The sequence below is a fragment of the Dryobates pubescens genome, chromosome 31 (assembly GCF_014839835.1).
Source record: "Dryobates pubescens isolate bDryPub1 chromosome 31, bDryPub1.pri, whole genome shotgun sequence".
NCBI classification, from domain to species: domain Eukaryota; kingdom Metazoa; phylum Chordata; class Aves; order Piciformes; family Picidae; genus Dryobates; species Dryobates pubescens.
The window spans coordinates 167593-187113 of record NC_071642.1 but is presented as its reverse complement, the minus strand read 5'-3'; the positions used below and the strand labels follow the sequence as shown (position 1 = coordinate 187113).

Below are 19521 nucleotides of genomic sequence, written 5' to 3'. Positions count from 1 at the left end.
TCTCTGGGAGCTCTGATGTTTATGCTGGTCTTTGGGGAACACTTGTGGATGCTTTCAAAGATTGGGATCTAACAAACCCCTCTGATAATGTTTGGTTTCCTCCCCTTTCTGCTACAGATTGATGTCACTTACAATGTACCTGATCCTATTGCCAAACCAGCTTTCCAGCTCCTGGTTAACCTGAAGGAGCCAAAGTCAGAGCAGCATCTTCAAGCCCCAAATCCCCTGCGGTCTGTCTCTCCAGATGAGAATCGATCTGAAGCCTTGCAGAGAGAGAGGGCGCTGGTGGATGATGATGACCCAGCCTCAGATCAGGACCACTGGGAATACAAAGTCATACTGGAGACATGCACCAGGTAGGAGAGGAGATGCTTGTTGCCATGGTGGGATCTATGGCAAAGGCACAACACAGATGTATTAATGAGTTCTCTGAGTCTCTTGCTTATCTCCATGTTCCACGGAAAGAAATTCCATTTTTAAAGATGGGATAATACCAAAGCTGCAGTAGTTTCATTACTAGCTCCCAAAGCACTTTGCAGTTCCCTCTCATTTATAGATTCAAGAAATTCAAGTTTCTTCTACTCCAAGGGGTTATTTCCTCAGTGATTAATTGAGTAAGGTAAGCAGCCCCACAGGAGACTACAGTCTTCCTTTCTGCTGTTCTGCCTGGACATCTCCTACATCTCTGCCCTCTGTGAGTTGTGCTTAAGTTTTGTTGAGTAAAAGCAGAAAAGGGCATTTTGTAGACGCAAGTATACAGTGGCTGTCAACAACTCCTTCAAAGAAGAGTAGATTCTTGTCATTTATTTTCTTTCCACTGAAGTTTCATTTGGTCTCCATCTTGAGTTGTCCATGTACCATTTGTTACCTTGAATCCTGAGTTTGTTTTCATTCTTTCTCTCTTGTTGTCCTCGTGGGAAGGTGGCTGCACTCTGGGTCTTCTAACATGGCTGTCCTAGAAGTGCCCTTGTTCTCAGGGTTTCGTGCGGACATCGAGAGTCTAGAGCAGGTAAGATCCTCTGACGAGCACCAGGCATGGTCTTGGGCCAGCACTTGCTCTCTAATTGGCAGGGATTCCCTCTGGGGAGCAGGAGGAAGCAAAGGCTGTTAGTGTTAGAGCACTGCCCCGCAAATTGCAATTGGAATGGGGGGAGCGGGGGAGCAGGAGATTTCACTTGTCAAAAACCATTTCTCTGCAATGAGTAAAGAGACCCTGGGAGCAGGGTTGGCAAATGTGCCCAGCACAGCCAAGCAGAGGCTTAGTCCTGAGAACAGTGCACAGTAACTACAGCAAAGCTTCTTGGAAATGCTGAAGTGAAAATGTGCTCCAACAGGAGCTGTTTATAGCTTCTTTGTGGGCTGTGTTATCTCCAGCATCTGGATTCCATTTCTTTGGAGGCTTCAAGTCTTGGAATTTTTTGCCTTTTGTGGTTTTTTTTGACACCACCATGCCCCCCCCCTTCCCCCCTCCCCCCTCCCTCTGTCTTCTGGGAGCACATCATCATGTTTATTGCAGTCCAGAGGGAGTGGGACAGAATGTGTCTCTCAGCCAGGCAGCCCCCCAAGCAAGATGAACCCTAACCTTCAGCATGGCTTTAGGTCTGCTGGAAGCACTGCAGTGTGTGCACTGCTGGGGTTTGTGCTGCAAAGACTTTTTAAGGACTGTTTAAGTAAAGAGGTGTAAAATCTTTGCATCCTTGAGAGACCTGTAAAGAACAAAAAAGTATTTTGCCTCAAAAAGGATCTCTTTCAGTAAGAACTTTATCGTCGTTGCACTGGGAGGGAGAGGGATTTGAGGGAAGATTTTTAAAGCAGAGGTGTAGTGAAGAGCAAGCAGTTTATTTTGACATCTTGACTCAAGAAGTGCCCATTACTGTGTCTTCTCCAGGATTTCACTTGATTTGGCTAATTTAGAATATAAACACCACTGCATTTTCTTGGAGAAAATGAGATCACTGTGTTTCTCTTCAGGAACTTACAGCCTCTATCAAAAGCTGCTGTCAGAATCTCCTGGGCTGTTACTCAAGCCATAGAAAGTCCTGTGTCAGTCCCTGGGAAGAGACTGGCATCCTTTCTGTTTCAGGGAGCTGTGCTGGTGTCCTTCTCCAGGGGGATGTGTGCTGAATCAGGGTTGTTTTTTTATCACCAGCTGCGTGGTAGAAGTTGTGTTTTCAGATGCATGTGTGTAAAATGTGTCAATCTTTCTTTGCCTGCTGGCCTTTGAGGCTGACTCTGTGTCATGTGCAACAAGCTGCTGGCAGAGCTGAGAGTTTCCAGGCTGAGGGTCCCGAGAAGGTCCCAAATGCTCCTGAACAGCTGCTGTGGGCACCCTGCTTTGGCAGAGGGTTGGGCTGGATAATCTCCAGAGGTGCTTTCCAATCCCCATCATGCTGGGATTCTGGGGTTCAGTACTGGGCAGTCTTATTTCCATACCCAGAACAGAATAAATTCCTTTGGGCGATAGCAGACCCTTCTAAATTGGGAAGGATATTGCATCTTCTAGAAGGGAATGTTCCCCTTGGAGAGCTGAATTCCACCCTTATTGCAGAAACCCTTTGCATCTGTAAACTGGCTCAAGCGTAGTAGGCAGTTGAAGGTGCAGGTTCAACCCTTGTGACTCATTCATAGCTTTCAAATGTGCATCCAAATCATGCTGACAAAAGTGAATTTTTCCACTGACGATCCAGCGCTAGCTCTGGTCTCTGTTTTGGTCACCACCTTCAGCAAAGGCAAGTGCTGTCGCTCCCACTGCTGCATTTTCTTGTCACCACACCCGTTCCCCTCTCCTGGTGGGCAGGAGCAGGGCTGTAACTCCTCTTTCTCTGGCTGTTTGCCCTCACAGGGGAGCACACCCACCTGCACCCGGGGTGGTGGTGGTTAATGAATGCTCTGCTGCAGTTCCTGGGCTGCCCCCTGGCTGTGCAGCCACAAATCTTCATAACAACGCTGGGTGTCGACAAGGTCAGGAGGTCACCACAGGCTGCTGTATATCAAACCTCACCAGCAAAATGCAATTTTAGCTGAGCTGAGCATTTCCCAGTGGCGCCAGCCTCTCTGAGCCCTCATAAAAGGACCGTCTGCAGCCATCTACTGCTGAGTAGTAACAGCCACCATCAGGCTCCTGAAATTGTAAGGACAAATTAAATTGGCCCTTTCTACATTGCGTGGGACTTGAACACATGTTCCTTGGCTTGTTACAGCCACGGCAGGAAGCTGTGTGCAGGCTTTCACAGCTAGCAGCTCTGTGCTGCAGAAGTGCACAGCTGTTGGTAGCAGGTTTGAGCACATTTCAGAGGTGCTTTTTGCCTCATGTCACTCTTTCTAACGTGTAGTGAAAGTCAGGCTTTGTCTTCCTTTCCACAGAGTTTTCATTCTCAGATCTCAAAATACCTTAGGAATAGTAAAAAAACCAAAACCAACCAACTGAACCCAGCACCAAAATGCTACGGCAATGTTCGCGCTGTGTCACGAGTGGGATTGCTCTTTAACCTGTCAGACATCTTGGAGAACAGCATTCAGGTGTCTGCTCTGGCCCTTACGCTGCTCCCCAAATTGGGATTAAAGCTCAGGAGTCATTTTCCAGAGCCCTTCATCTTCCCCAGCTTCTGGAGCCAATGTTTTTCACACGATGGGTGTCTCCTGAGTACCATTTATCCAGTGGCTGCTTGACTGGACACAGCATGGCCGCTGTTAGCAGAGCCAGGTGCTGGCATTCCAGACACACAGTGTCACAGGAGGAGCTCCTCTGGGGGTTTAAACAAAAAACCTCTGTAGAATTCTATCAGATGATAGCATTTAGATTTTTGTGGAGATTCATTAGCTACATAGAGAGGTGATTCTGCCACTTCTCTCTGCTTTGGTGAGACCTCATCTGCAGTGCTGTGTCCAGCTCTGTGGCCCTCAACACAAGGAGGACATGGACCTGCTGGAGAGGGTCCAGAGGGGGCCACAAAGATGAACCAAGTGCTGGAGCACCTCAGCTATGAGGACAGGCTGAAAGTTGGGGCTGTTCAGTCTGGAGAAGAGAAGGCTCCAGGGAGACCTTAAAGCAGTTTTCCAGTACCTGAAGGGGCTGGGGAGGGACTGCTTCCAGACTAAAATCTTTCTCCCCTCATTTCCAACTGCTTGCTTTGGAAGGAGATGAAACTAAAACTGCTGCATTTTTCCCCAGTTATTGATGAACAAGCAAATTGGATTGAAAAGATATGAAGTGGATGGAAGAAAAATCCTGTTTTATTTTGATGAGGTAATGACACTGAATTTTACAATTATGTTGCTTTTCAACCAAAGGCAAATGCCCAGGGGCTCAGGCATCGGTGCAGCGCGGTGATGGTATCTCACAGATGAGGATTTACCCTGCAGCTTTAACTACCCTGAACCTCTTTTGGGGCAAGTAGGTGTGGTGGGTTTAGTTGGAAACTAAAGGATTGAAAGAGGCAGGTGATCAGCTTCAGCCCATACAGAATTTCTGGGAGACATCACTTAGTCCTTGCCTCAAAATAATTTCACCTTCAGACACAACTAGCATGACTAAAAGGATGGAATAAAAATGCAGCCTAATTCAGATCTCCAGGCACATACTTGAGAATGGAAAATGAGATCTCTTCTGTCTTGGCCATCAGTATTAGCAGGCTGGCTGATGACAGGAGCAGAGTTAGGAAAGCCAGAGAACCCAGCTTGAGTTTAGGTTTGACTTTCCCATGTTGTTGTACAGCAGGTATGTGCTTTGGAGGTCAGCAAGGCATCAATTTTAATTCATCCAGTTTGGTTTTTGTTCATGGTCTTAGTCTCTCCACCTAGTGCTGGAGCAGTCTTCATCTTCCCCAGGTGTCCAGCACAGTGTGCTGTAGCAGGGGCAGGCAGCATTCATTTGTCTGCACTGCAAGTGCAGGCTTGGTTGCAATGAGTTTTTGCCATCGTTTCACACAGATCCCAAGCCAGTGCATGACCTGTGTGAACTTTCAAGCTTTCAGAGAGCACATAGTTGGGAAAACAGCTCCTGTTCCCATCAAAGTCTATGACTACTATGAACCAGGTATGTGCCTCTCTGCTTTTTGACCTTTGGCAGCAGTAGAGCTCTGGGCACAAGGCTCAGTTGTGATTTCTCCTTCTCGCTGGGCCTGCAGCTTTTGAAGCAACTCGATTCTACAATGTGAGTGAAAACAGTCCCTTGGCTCGGGAGCTCTGCGATGGGCCAGCCTGCAATGAGGTGGAGAGCTTGGCTAGCCAGTGGGTTGGTAAGTTCCACCAAAGTCAAGCAGAGTTTTTGGAAAATGGAGCCTAAAACTATCCGGGGGTTTGGAACCCAAAATTCTCATTAGAAGAATGCTTGGCTTCAGTCTGGGTTAGTGGAGGCTTTACAACAGTTTGTGGGATAGCAGCAGTAAACTGATGACAGCCAAAAGTCTGCTCCGCAGTCACCGAAGTCACTTTGCTTCAAAGACAAGACAGAATGTGTAACTTGGGGAGAACCTGCACAGGGTGAGATGAGTTAACAGCATTGAGGCTAAAAACTCTTTCAAATGCAGTTTGGGTTTCTTTCTCTACACTATCTTGCAGTAGACGTCTGCAGTAACCTGGAGGAAGGTTGAGCACGTCCATACATCATTTCCCCAGAAACTGCACATTGCTTTCTGTCCTCTAGGTCATACAAAACAGTTTCTTTATCCTAGTATCTGGAGCCTGCTGCAACAAGGCTGTCAGAAAGCTTCATTCCCACCAAGTTTGTAAATCCCTAGCAGAAGTCTTGGGGGATTCAACATGAAAACTTGCATCAGAAGGATGTTGCTACTCCACCTTCCCTTCCCCATGCTGTGTGAGAATATTGCTTTGGATGTTTTTGTTTGCTTTTCAGGCTTTGTCCACTCAGGGCCATGCAATAACGTTTTTGGCTGCTTGGAGGACGAGTACTTTGAGCAGTGCCTGTGCTCCCGAGACTGTGGCTATGATGGGGAGCCTGTCTGTGGATCAGATGGACAGATCTACCCTAACCACTGCCAGATGGAAGTAGCATCCTGCAGGAATAACACAAGGATAGAACAGATGCCCATGTCCCGGTGTTCTGCCTGTAGGTTTCATTCAGCTCCATTTTCTGTTACAATGTAGTTGCAGAACGGGAGATGATGGTCATTGCAGGGGCGTGGCAGGGAAAGAACTCAACACCTGAGTTGTTTTGCTGCTCATACTACAGAGGATCGAGTTGGAAGAGCAGCTGCCTTCCTGTTTGTCTTAACTGCATTTGTGTTCTTGTGTACATCTTCTACCAGAGTGAACCTGCGACAGAACTAGTGACACTGCCTTATCTGGAGGCAAAACTAACAGCCATGAACTGTAACACTTTGGAGATCCTGCATGGGCTTTCAAGATGTGCCATGTAGAAGTTCAGTGACCTGACTCTGCCACCTGTGGAAGTGCAAACATTTTTCTAGAGATTCATTAACAAATTTTATGACCAATGCATTTCTTCTCTTCACAGCCAAGGCTTTGCCAGAAGAAAGGGAGACCCAATCCCACACCGCTGAGCAACCCAGCATTCAGCAGACTGCAGCAGGTACCCTCAGACCTTTGCATTTACCCAGGGCCTTTTGGTTTAGCCAAGGTGAAGCTTATCCTGTCGCTGTAGAAAAGGGTCTGTGGCTCTCAAGCACACTGAAGTAAAGATGCTGAATTGTTTCATCTTTTAGAAAAGACAGAACATTGAGAAATATGAGGATGTCAAGGACACTTAGGGTGATAATTTCAACAACAGAATGCCCCTTCTGGTCCTTTTCCTGTCAGGAAACCTCTCACCATACCTGCTCTGTTAGTGAACAGGCAAGAGTTAGGTAATTGTTCACAGAAGTGAAGTGACTCTTCTGTTTTCTCTGCTCTGGTATGTTTGAACAAGACTCTCTCTGTGATCTTTTCTTCAACATGAAGCTGGAAACCAGGCTGGTGTTCCAACAAACAGCTGCAGAGGACATGACAACAGTCCAAACCAGTGCAAGAACTAGAGGCCAGGGGGGTTAACTTGGTCTGCAGCAGGTCTGTGCACAAATAGAGCTGTCAGTCTTGATTCTCTCAGAGGCTCTGTTTGGAATAAAAGGCCTTAGTAAGCAGAAATGTTTAAGGTCAATAGATGGAGAAGGCAGGGATTTGGCTGCCTGTTTTATTTGGTGCCCATATTACAGAATCACAGAATCAGCCAGGTTGGAAAAGACCTTTGAGATCATCAAGTCCAACCTATCACCCAACACCATCTAATCAACTAAACCATGGCACCACGTGCCTCATCCAGATCTTCCCCTACTCAAATTTGCATCTGATGCCCATGTACTAGGACCAGAGAACCACTCATGCTAGAGCAGTGCATCTCTCCTGCTGGAAGAATTCTCTCTTCTCTTTACTTTTCTTTGTAACTCAAGCATTTGTGCCTGGAGAACAAAGGGTTTCCACCTCATACTCCTATTGTCTCCATACTCACACAGGAGAGAGACCACAGGGCTCACTGTGGCAGAGACTGTTCCTGTTTGACTGTAGGAGAGTTCAACTCTGCCAGCTAAACCCGTTGGCTCCTCTTCAGCCTAGCCGTGTCCTGGCTTCACACAGCCTGCTCTCAGAAGCAAGGCCCCTTCCCCCCACACAGATGGGTGGGAAAACAACCCCCAGAAAAACCCCTCTGGGTTGAGAGAAAGAGTTTGCTGAGATGATAACACTATACAGTTACCTTAGCAGAAGCTGTGTAGGTTTTTTGTTTGTTGAACTTAATATTGGCCTATCAAAGTCATACTTGGGTTTGTCAATAAATTATCTAACATCCAAGAGGAGTGGAATATCCTGAAAGTAGCCATATTAAGCGTCTAGCAATCACTGAAAGCCAATAATTCATATTTGAATATTATTTTAATAGCTATTCTTTCTCAAGAACACTGGTTTCACAGTCTGCACCTTTTCCACCCCACCCAGCTCATTTTCCCCCTTTTTCCCCTCAAACCCAGAGCACCTGTGCTCTATTGGAGTCTCCTCCCACCCCAGGTGTGGCCACTTTGCCCTCCCCACCCACTCCCCTATTTAATCCCCCCCAGGAAGGGCAGAAGCCCCAAGCTGAGCCCGTCTGGGCTGGAGGATCCTCCTCTCATCTCTGGTGAGTGCCCATAGTGCACACTGGGTGATGGTGGTGGTGACAACAAAGGCCGGGGGGCCTGGTGGCCCCCCGGCTGTTAGGACCAGAATTGATGACTATTCCAATCCCATCCACGGGTGCTGGCTGGGGATCTTTGCTGGGGCTGAGTTCCTCTGGGTGCTATCTTGGCTGGTTGAGGGTCTTGCCCCCAGCTCTGAGATGGGTGCAACAATGATGGTGGTGGAGCAGGAGCTGTTTAGGCAGAGTGGAAGATGGTGTAGAGGGAGCAGGAGCTGGTTTGGGAAGATGAAGGGTAGCGGTGGGGGAGGCAGAGGGGTTAAGCTAGATGACCTTTAGGGGCCACTTCCAACTCTGGTGCTTCTATGATCTAGTTCCAACCACCTTGCCATGAGCAGGGATACCTTCCACTAGCGTCTCTAAGGGCATAGTCAGTCCATGATATGTTGTCTATGCCACTGCTTTCTCCTTATGTGCTTCTCCTGCTCTAATGTGGTATTGTTCTGGTGGGAGACAGTCCTTTAGGATAAGCCTGAGGCAGTGTGGGGTCTGCATGGGATACAGTCCTTCAGGTCTAGCCTAGTCATTCTGATGCAGCATTTCACAGTCTAAAACTGTGTACTTGCTCCACCACGGTTCTCAATGGGCTGCGGGTGAATTTCTGCTCTGGCATCTGGAGCACCACCTCTTTGCCTTCCTTCTCTGACCCTGTTTGTTGCAGGACTTCTCCTCACAGTTTTCCTCACTGCCAGCCAGGACTTCTGCCTTTCTAAATCACAATTTTCTGAAGGAGACACCTGTGTGCCTTTCCAAGGCTCATGTTGAACTTGCTGATGGCTCACAATAAATCTCACCAAGGAGTAGCAGGGTCAATAGGACAGTTTGTTTCATGGTGTTTCTAGTAAATAAACTGGACTAGATGTTTTCTGGCTGCTTTCCACTCAATAATTTTCCCCTGGCTTCCAAGTGTCCTGACAAATTGGTAAAACAAGTTCTTTGAAGAGTCTGTCTCTTCCCCTGTCCTTGTTGTGCACCAGAGTTCAGACCAGCACATATCCAACGTGACAGACCCCATCCTGTGCTCTGCCCTTCCTCTGCTTTCCAGAAGTTGGCAGACAGCTTTCTTAGGAAGGTGAGGGGCATGGTGAATATTCTGTTAGGGGGTGATGGTTTCAAACTAAAAGAGGGAGATTTAGACTGGAGAGAAGGAAGAAATGTTTTGCACTGAGGGTAATGATGCCCTGGGCTGCCCAGAGAGGTGGACAATGCCCATCCCTGGAGACATTCAAGCTCAGGCTGGACAGGGCTCTGAGCAAGCTGCTCTAGGTGGGGATGTCCCTGCAATAGTGCAGGGCAGCTGAACTAGATGACCTCCAGAGGTGTTTTCCATCTCACTACATTCTATGGTTCATGTTTTATCTATGTGTGCTGCATTTTTAAGCAGATGGTGAATTAAGAGCTGTATGCCATAAGGATCTCATTGTCAAGGCCCAGGTGCTCAGAGCTGGCTTTCTTTGTAAGGTCTGGGAGTGCTGGAGTCTCCTGGAAGGCAGATCCTTCTCTGAGCTGAGCAGCCTTGGCAGAATGAGCATTCAGAAATAAAACTGACTAAATCCTGCATCAGGAAAAGCTCCCGGCATGTGATTTTCATTCATTCTCTGGGCTCCTCTCAGGTCAGCCACGCAGTACATGAATCAAAGTTTAACAAGTGAATGAATCCCTCCTGCCCAGCTCTCCTTGGGGCTCACTGGTGTGTTAGCACTGAAGCATGTGATGGGTTTAAGTCAGCTTAGGTGCTCTGGGTTTGCAGCTCTGATGAGCCATGGCTAAAGCTGATTTCCTAAAAGGATGCAAAACTCCAGGAGCCAAATCAAGTGCAGGGCAGGTTGGTGAAACTGCATCAAGTGTTGTTACTCTTCAGGAAATGCCATTTTCTTGGAGAACCACGTGGTGTTTATCTTGTCTGAGACCCTTCTGCATTTGCCACCAGACTTGTGCAGGCTCAGCTTGGTTTGATGCTTTCCTTGTTAGCTCTTGTCTGTGCTACCCCAGCAATGGCAGCAATGAGAGCCAGCTTCCTTCCAGCAAGCAGTGGGGGATGGCAGAGTATATTTGGGCTTGTTTTAGCAAACAAACTTGCAGGGCAGATCCCTATCAGCCATGAGTTTGCTGCAGTAAATGTCAGCTGCTGGTTTTTGCTGTTCAAGGTAAGCAGCTGTGTCCTGATGGTGCTGAGCAATCAGAATGCAGCGCTCTATGCAGCACCTAGCTGCTGTCAAAGCATTTTGAAAAGCAGATGTAGCAGCAGTGCCTGAGGTTTCATCTTCAAAGTGCAGCCTGTTTTGTACAGATGGGGAGATTTTCACATGTTTAGAAATATTGTCTTGACTGAGGGGAAGTGTGCAGAGTGACAGGACTCCACTGAGAGAACTCATCTCTGGATCCCCTTCCTCAGCTGTTCTTTCTTACAGGCAAAATAATGAGACTCAGAGGGATGGAACAGGGTGTTGATGAGTACCATGGACTCACCTTTCTCTCTAAGCCTTGAGGCTCTTCTAGTATGCTTCACAGCCTGGTCTGGCCATGTTGCTTGTACTGAGAACTTCTGAAGCAGGATTTTGGTTGCAAACTGGAGTATCAGTGTGTTGTGCCTCTCTGCCGGCGGCTTCCCCTAAGATAATTGTCACGCTAGGCTACAAAAATACAGGTGGGACTTCAGAGGCTCAGGGATATTTGGTAGCTCTGAGCTTCTCTCTAAAGCAGCAGTGGTTTGACTGCCTCCATAGGTCATTAACCCTCTTCTGAACCTGCCTAAATCTTCCCTGCAAACAGTGCTAAACCTCCAGCCACAGATACTGGAGAGCAATGTGCTGGTGTCATGATCCTGCATGTGTTTGCTGGAGAAGCAGTGTCTGAGGGGGCTGCATGGTACAGGGTGGTCCCAGTGCTTCTGTGCTGTTGCACTCTACCTGCTTCCAGCCTTCTCCCCACCACTGGGACTGTTACTTGTACAGGTCTGCTCAGGCAGTTAGAAGGGCAAGTAGCTGGAAGAAAAATCTTGGTGGCATTATGATAATTGTACTTGGTGGTGGTGTCATGCTTTAGAACCCAGTTCAATTCACTGCATCACACATTTACAGGGGATACTAGGAAAAATGTTTGCTGCAATACTGGTCAGGCATTGGAACAGGATGTCCAGGCAGGTGACGGAGTCACCATCCATGGAGGTGTTAAGAAATATGTGGCTGTGGCACTTTGGGGGCCATGGTGGGGTTGGGTTGGTGGCTGGATGATGTTAGAGGGCTTTTCCAACCTCAGTGGTTCTGTGGTCACTGGGTCCTAACAGAACTATCAGCTAACTCTGCTTGCAGCTGGAGTTAGCTCCCAAGGCTCCTTGATGGGCACATTGTTCACAGGTCTGCTCCTGCAGCATTGATGGAGCTGGCAAGAGGCCATTTTTGCTTTCATCCCCTCGGTGCTCAGCAAACATTGGCTGAGGCACAGATATTTGGAGCAGGGGCAGTGGTTTGTGTGCAACAGGAAATGTCGCCATTCGTCCTTGCTTTGATTTGCAGTGCTGCATTCCTGTGAGGAGTGAGGTCTGTGATGCTAATTCTGTCCCTGGTGGACAGCAATCATGCATTCATAGGAGTTCATGATCTGGCAGGTTCTCACATGGAGAAGGCCAAGAAGTGAACACAGAGACTGACTCTGCTTTCAGGCAAGTGTTCCCCTGCCTAGGGCTGAGCCTGTTGTTCAGGATGTGGGAGGCAACAGGGAAGAACCTTCAGATATTTTATTTCTAGAAAACAAACATTTTTAAAGGCCTTGATGAGTGTTCTCCTTAAATAAAGCCAACTTTGCAGGGTGGGGAAAAAGGGAGACTACTTCTCCCTGCCACAGTTGTGACTCAGTGCTTGCTTTGACGTGGATGAGAGCAGTGTCCCCAGGAAGCAAACAGGAATGATGCACAGCTGAGCTGGCCCAGGAGCAGTTTAAAAAGCAGGGACTGACTGATCCTCCTAGAAGGCCCAGTCCTACCCGCTGGACAGCAAGCACTCACCCACCACACAGACACAGCCTGGCTTGGGTGGGATTTGACTTGTGGACCTACCAGGGTCCTAGCACAGACTCTTGTGTATGCAAGGGGGGGTGAACACTTCTGCCTGTGCTGTGTCTGCTCCTCTTCAGAGGGGGAAATTTCTCAGTGGTGGCTCTGCTGAAGCAGATGTCTCGGCTACTGCTACTTCAGGCTCAGGGAGAAGTGAATTACTTTGATCACAGGCTTATAGAATTGTTTTGGTTGGAGAAGCCCTTTCAGAGCATCCAGTTCAACTGTTCTCTAACTCTACCAAGGCTGAGGCTAAACCATGGCCTTCAGTACCTGAGCTCTGCAGCTTTGAAACACCTCCAGGGATGGGAATTCAACCAGTCAGTGCCAGTCTTTGAGAACCCTTTCAGTGAACAAGTTTCTTCTAATGTCCAACCTTAACCTCTTCTGGTACAATTTGAGGATATTTCTTCTCCTATCCCTTGTTACTTTGGAGCCATGTGGGGGTTGGTCTCCTCTCCTAACTCCTTTCAGGGATTTGTCGGGAGACAAATGATTTGCCCTCAGCCTCCTCTCCAGGCTGAACAAGCCCAGCTCCCTCAGCTGGTCCTCACCAGACCCTGATGTAGGCTCCTAGCCTGTTGTGCTGAAATCTTCACTCTTGTTGGGCTGAAGATAAATCTGCTGATGCTGCTCCTTTCCATGCCATGCTCCATCACTCTGCCCTCTGGCTTGGGACTTGATATTCTCAGTCAGTGCTTAGAGGAGTACACAGGCTGCACCACTTCCTATGGACTGGTCTCTCCTCATTTGGAGCTAGCCAAAACAGAGAGATGTATTTTTGGGGTGCAGAGTAACTTACTAGTGACATCTGGTAATCCCAAAGATGCCTCTTACTCTATACAGGTCTTGAGGTGAAGCAGCTTTCAGATTTGTTCACATTTCATGGCCCTTTTGCCCCCTTTTTTTCTTCCCCTCCTAGTTCTCAGGTCTCAGACTGGAAAATCAAATATTCTGTTCACAGCAGCTTTTCTCCTGGCATGTGGATCTCAGCATGCACAGGTCCGTGGACATGTGCATCCAGCTTTTCTCATGTCAGGTACTCATTTGGGCTCCAATTTGCCTCCCTAATTAAGATTCCTTTCTTCTGATGTCATTCCCCTTCTCTATGCTGCAATGTGTGATGGTGAAATGCAGCTTCTTTGGCTTGAGCACCCCCTGAAACTCTGGTTTCCTTACCAGCAGAGGAAGGCCCTCCCCTCCAGCCAGACCTGTCCTACTACTCCTATGAGTACGACCCAGAGCCCTACGCGTCGGAAGCTGACATTTTTGAGGTGGTGGCAGAACTGACGACATCAAGCACGGTGAGAGAAGTGGACAAGAGTCAGCAAGTAGTGACCACAGTAGAATGGTGAGCTGGAGAGTGGGGAATTGTGAATCTAGTTTGAAAGTCAGCATTAAGCACTTTCCTGGTCTGATGGATGAGCTCCTCAAAAGAGACATTCTCACAGTCCACCTGCTAGCCTCTTTAGGGCATAGGATAACTTTGGTTGGAAGAGATCTTTCCCTAACTCTGCCAAGCCTAGGGCTAAACTGTGCCCTCAGCACCACGCCTCTGTGTCTTTGAAATGCCTCCAGGGATGGGGATTCAAGCCCTCCCTGGGCAGCCTGTGCCAGGTTGAGAGCCCTTTCAGTGAAGAAGTTTCTTATGTTCAACCTAAATTCTTTAGCAAGGAATTGTTAAGAACTAGACCTTGCTAGAGCGGCATATAAAGTTCTTTGTCCCTAACAGGATAAAAAATGATCTTTTAAGCTTTTTTCCTGCCCAGTCCCCCTGATGCTTTACAAAGATATATAATGGGAAGGTAACTTCTCTTCATTATCTTCTCTTCAACAGAAAGGTGTAGTTTAAGCCAAGAAAAGAGGCACAGAATCAACTCCTCTGAGTTTGTTGCTACAGACGACCTGCTGCAGACTGAAACTGAGCGATGACTACTTGCTGGTGCCTTCCGAACTGGAGGCTTTGCTGCCCTGTGGGGAGACCCTGAGTGCTGAGGGGGACACTCGGCTTGATTTTTAAATTTTTTTTCTGTCCATTTTCCTGCCTTTTGCGCCTCCTCTTTGGAGTATTTCCAAGGATGAGAGACTAACATGCTGTGCCCTGTAGGTGAAAAAAATAGGGGCTGGAATACCAGCCTGTGGACCATTTCCAAGTGTTTTCTCTGCTATCAGGATACTGCAAATGCCATTTCCTAGCTACATTTAGATGCTAAGTCCAGGCCTTGTGCTTAGCTGAACTGCTGTTTGAGGAAAGATGGCTGAGAAGTGTTCTCTCAAATTTATAATAATAAAAATCAGTGTGTTTTGCTAATTATGATATAGAGGTTAATTGTCTCCCCCACTCATAGGTCTACTGTACCCACAACAATGTCCCACTAGAAGTTGTTCCCCATAGGCTCCATGTTCAGGGAAGCTTCTGGGAGGTCCATTTTACAAGAGAAAACTGAAATCTCCTGTCAGGCTAAAAGGCTTTTAGTGTCCACGATGGGGCTGTTGGCTTCAGGTGGGGTTTGCCAGCTAGAGCAGTGATGAGGGTCAGGTTGGGAAGCCCTTTTCATGTTGCACTATGTGCTGATAATGGCTGCTTTTAGCCTTCTCAGCCCCTTTCCTGCTTGTAACCCTGGCATGAAAATAAAGCTGACCCAAGGCAGAGTCCTGTTAAATGCTTGCCTGATCTTACCAGCCACTTCTATTCTGATCCCACGGGATGGTTGTCCTGGACATAGTTGTCTGTGCGTGGGCCCTGGGTCTGCTGGCCTGTACAAATCACTGGTGTCACAGAAGCTGGGCTCCCTCAGGCTGACCTGCCCCAAGCAATGTGGCAAAACTAAAAACAAAAGCTTTGTGCTTCCAAAAGCGCGGGAGCCAAAATCTTTTTTGTTTTGTTTTCCCCTGCAGCCTGGAGCAGTATTGCTCTCTCTGGAGGAGCTGCATGCAATTGCCTGTTGCAAAATAGCATTAAGTTTTTTTTTTTCTTCCCACTTCTATTGTTACCAGGACTCAGAGTAGGGTGGAAATCCCTTTTGAGGGTGTTTACTGGTGAATGGAAACAGGAAAAAGCCCAGCTCCATTCATTTTTTAGGGCTTGTTTACACAGGAACCAAGAATATACCCTAGTATAGACATTCCATTCCAGGATAAAAGCAGTTTTATTCAAGAGAAATGTCTGCATGGGCACAGATCAGGCTGCATTTTCCAGCCCTTTTTGTCTTGGGCCAGGTGTATGGAGACACAAGGCTCTGGGAAGCTCCCAGGACTTTCAAAACTGCTTTGCTGGCAAGTTTGCAACCTTCCTGGGAGAGCAAGACATTTACTCACCCTCATAATGTCCTTGTGCCTAGCCTCCCCCAGAAGGTGGGACCTCTGTCCCAGTGCTTCTCCTTCCTTTTTCCTGAAGGTCCCTCACTGCAAAAGGAGCGAAGTGCCAGTAGGTTTGTCAGCCCCAGAGATTCCTACTTGCATCCAGTTCTGTTACTGAATAGCTGCAGCAGTGCTGGTTGTCAGTGGTTTGTGCTTGCAGTCCTTTCAATGAAATGAATATTTATATATTTGTAACTGTAGATTATGCAGAGCAGTCATTACCATGGTATTTATTTTAAAGCAATAGGTCCTTTGGTCTTTCTTGTTCAAATGCTATGGCCTTGCCTCTTCCCTTGCGCAGCCTCAGTAGAAAACAAACACCTGAAGAATGTGCAGCTTGCTGGAGGGACGTCACTGAAAACAACAGCACTTGCTTTGCTGATGTCAGCTATTGCCACCTAGTGCACAGTTACCTGTTAATTACCTGTGTTTCGGTGTTGTGACCAGATCATCTCTTTAGACAACCCCATCTCAGTTTGGGAATTAGGGTTGGATTTGGTGTCTTTTGTTTGTTTCTTTGTTTTCAGTGCTTGCTGTTTCTGACTGAGTGGGGAAAGCCTCCTGTGCTCAGCAGTTGGCACCCCCTGCACATGCAGGACTGCACCCAGCAGATAGGTTCTAATTTCTCCCCTGCACATACCTGTGTGTGCAGCTCTGTGATAATTTTTGGTTTATGCACACAACTCTTAGCATGTCTGAGTCCAGAAAAGGGTTTGGTTTAGATTAAATCAGTTTTTAATAAAATATTTATCACAAAGACAGTATTGTCTGCTGCCTCTTACTCCCACGGCAGCCTGTGTGTCTGGGGGGTCGTGCCTTTACTGTAAAACAGAAGACTTCAAGAACTCTGAGGAGGTTTATTGCTCGTTTTCTGCCCTGCTGCTGGCTGGGATATGCCCAGGAGAGCTGAGCTGTCTGCATTTTGTCAGATTTGCAGCAAGTTCCATTACAGTATCACCAAGGTTGGAAGAGACCTCAAAGATCATCAAGTCCAACCTGTTGCCACAGAACTCATGACTAGACCATGGCACCAAGGGCCGCGTCCAATCCCCTCTTCAACCCCTCCAGGGACAGTGACTCCACCACCTCCCTGGGCAGCCCATTCCAAACAACAAGCTTGGTCACCCTTTTGTAACAGACAGCTCGGGAAACGTGTGACATTACACAGAAGTGTGGAGAGCTGATGCGAGAGTTTTCTCAGTTCTTTAATTGATTTCTCTTCAAAAACATCATAGATTTTAAAAACAATCCCTTCATACTGCCTTTGTCCCACAGAAATTGTGGCTGCCAAGGGTTATGTGTGAAGACAGGGATTAGTAAGTGGGGGGTTTACACTTGTTACCAGCCATGGGCTGACATTTACTGTGGTGTGGCTGACTAAACAAGCCCAGGATATGTGTCCTGGAAAAGCCAGAGCTCTACATTTTTCTTGACAGAATATTTTAGTTCAGAAGAGTCCCTCTCACCTGGGCACCTCCTTGTACTAGCAGAAAAAGAAACAGCACACAGATAGCAAGGAGCTTGCAAGATACGCTGGGAACAGCAGACATAAGTGTGTGGCAAGAGCATCCCTGGCAGTGTGTGACCATCTGAGAAGCTGCATGCAGTGTTCCAGTAACAGATCTGTCCATGTCAAGCACTCTCCATCTTGGCTGCACTCCACACTTCTCAAGGAATCTTGTGGCCCAGGTTGGTTTGGTCTTGGTTGTGCAGGGAGGACAGAGGATTTGTCTCCTGGGAAATGCTGCTCACTGCTCTGGAGGAAACTTGTGGAATCCCAGTGTTGTCATCTCATCCCCAATGTATATTATCAGCATGGTGGGAGCAGAGAGCTGGATGGAGGCTTATACCAGGGAGTCTTTAGAACTCTTTTGAGGCAGTGTTTCCTTGGAGGTTTTTAGGGATGTGGTGTTTTGTTTTCTGCGACCAAAGAATTTCCTTCTCACCTTATCCCTGAAGTCTTCAGAAACATAGTAGTAGACAAAGGGATCAGCACAGCTGTTGAAGGTGCTAATGGCCAGGCTCACCATATAGCTGAGGTACAGGTTGCCATACAGCTTGCAGTTATAGCTGGAGTAGTGAACAAGGAGGAGAACGTTGCTGGGTGTGTAGAAGGCCACAAGTGTGAAAAGCACCAGAGCTGTGAGCTTCACGGAGTAGGAGTAGCGCTTCCCACTGCGCAGGAGCACACGCAGCACCGAGCAGTAGCTGAAGACCATCACCAGCAGTGGGGTGAGGAAGGCACAGGCGATCAGGCAGATGAAGTAGTAGAAGAAGTAGGCCTCCTCCTCCTGCCTGGGGAGGACATCGTGGCAGAGCATGAGGTCTGCCCCGTACAGGGGGTAGGACTGCTGCTGCAGGGTCAGGGGCAGTGTCAGCAGGGCAGCACAGAGCCAGATGGCAGCGCAGGTGGCGGTGGCGAAGGCAGGGGTGCGGAAGGAGCGTGAGGAGAAGGGGTGCACCACAGCCAGGTAGCGGTCAGCGCTGACGCAGGTGAGCAGCAGCACAGAGCAGTACATGTTCCCATAGAAGGCAGCTGTGGTCAGCCGGCACAGGCCCTCCCCAAAGGGCCAGTGGTTCCCCAGGAAATAGTACACAATCTTGAAGGGCAGCACCAGGATGAGCAGCAGGTCTGCTGCAGCCAGGTTCATCAGGAAGACTGTGGAGGTCAGCTTCTCAGCCCGGGTGGCCAGGACCCAGAGGGCCAGCCCGTTGGAAGGCAGCCCCAGCAGGAAGACCAGGCTGTAGAGGCAGGGGATGAGCCGCACTGTGACCACGCTGCCCAGCTGAGCATGTGTGGCCTCACGGACCAGCAGGTAGGTGACATTTTCTATGGTGGCTTTTTCCCCGGGGATGGCTCGGGGGCACGGTGTGACCTCTGGTGTTACCTGCTCGTGGGTGCTGTTCTGAGAGTAATCTGTCAGAGAAATGCAGGCTGTTACTGGCTGCTCCTGCAGCCGCCCTTGGGCTTTGCAGAGCAGGCTGCATGTCAAGCACTTACCACAAAGGTTTACATTTTGTGTTGGGGTCCCTAAAAATGTTTTTGGTTTTGTTTCTGTAAACTGCTGTTGTGTGATGGGCAAAAGAAGCTGGCTCACAGCATTAGGTGTGCAGGAGCAGCCACCAGCACCCCCAATGAAAAAGTGCAGGGCTGCCCCCAGCTCACAAATGTCTGCTGTGCTGCACAGCTCTCAGCAGGCCTGGGAAACCTCTGCCCAGTTTCCAAAAGAATCCCAAGACTTGGGGCCACTCCAGGGTAAAGTTGTGGCTGTGGGGGATCTGACTTTTAGCTAAAGATTTTGGTTTCAGATGCTCTGAAATTTCTGTTCTTCCCACTGTCTTCCACCCCAGTTTCCTTCTCTTCCACCTCACCTCCTGCCTCAATTACAGCAAGTACAGAGCTGAAGCAGTGTGCTTCCATGGGACAGCTTTGAAGAAAGAGTTTTCAGAGGTCTTGCAAAGGCACCAAGTGCTTTCAGACACAGCAATTTTTCACCCCATGAGCTATAACTCACCATCATAGTCTGCAGAGGCCAGGCAGAGTCCCCAGAAGGCACAGCACAGCACCAGCCCCTGTGACAGCCGTCTGCTCCTGAGGGTCTCCATCCTGCTGCTGGCTCCAGAGCCCGTGGGACCGGCGACTTCGGTGACCCTGCTTGCGCGTTTCCTTTGCTAGCCCTTAACTCACGGAAGCACCAGGCTCATTCCCCAGGATGGGTCCTGCGGGGCTGTCACCACAAGCACGAGCGGTGCCCAAGCAGAGCCTTAACTACAGTGTGGGATGCAGGGCTGGGAGAGCCTATCCCCATCCACAGTATTTGGGGGCTGAGCTTCATCGTCACAGCAAGACGATGGCTCAAGTGACTCACTTTGGTCTCCTTCCTGCTCCAGAATATTCCTGGAAATAACAAATATGGTCAGATTTGCTACA

At 48.4% G+C, this 19521-nt stretch overlaps 2 protein-coding genes across 2 annotated transcripts in view; one reads left to right on the top strand and one right to left on the bottom strand.

Moving 5' to 3' along the window:
* Positions 1-13585, top strand: part of CPAMD8 (C3 and PZP like alpha-2-macroglobulin domain containing 8) — a 43635-nt gene extending 30050 nt beyond the window's left edge. The window contains exons 35-42 of the mRNA XM_054175424.1: positions 118-356; positions 922-1009; positions 4172-4246; positions 4930-5035; positions 5127-5237; positions 5855-6067; positions 6476-6550; positions 13413-13585. Coding sequence (XP_054031399.1) covers positions 118-356; positions 922-1009; positions 4172-4246; positions 4930-5035; positions 5127-5237; positions 5855-6067; positions 6476-6550; positions 13413-13585 — 1080 coding nt within the window. The remainder of the gene's footprint in view (positions 1-117; positions 357-921; positions 1010-4171; positions 4247-4929; positions 5036-5126; positions 5238-5854; positions 6068-6475; positions 6551-13412) is intronic.
* Positions 13586-17273: 3688 nt separating this feature from the next.
* On the bottom strand, positions 17274-19196 carry F2RL3 (F2R like thrombin or trypsin receptor 3). The gene is made up of 2 exons (XM_009909838.2): positions 19106-19196; positions 17274-18507 (listed from the first exon to the last, which is right to left on the bottom strand). The coding sequence occupies exons 1-2, from the start codon at positions 19194-19196 to the stop codon at positions 17435-17437; spliced, it is 1164 nt and encodes a 387-aa protein (XP_009908140.1). The 3' UTR covers positions 17274-17434.
* Between the last annotated feature and the right edge of the window lie 325 nt (positions 19197-19521).

Bases quoted from the DNA above. Each gene is read 5' to 3' on its own strand.
- F2RL3 (XM_009909838.2), bottom strand. From the start codon at position 19,196: ATGGAGACCCTCAGGAGCAGACGGCTGTCACAGGGGCTGGTGCTGTGC. The intron at 18,508-19,105 runs GTGAGTTATAGC...TTTCTCTGACAG, and splicing joins GGCCTCTGCAGACTATGATG to ATTACTCTCAGAACAGCACC.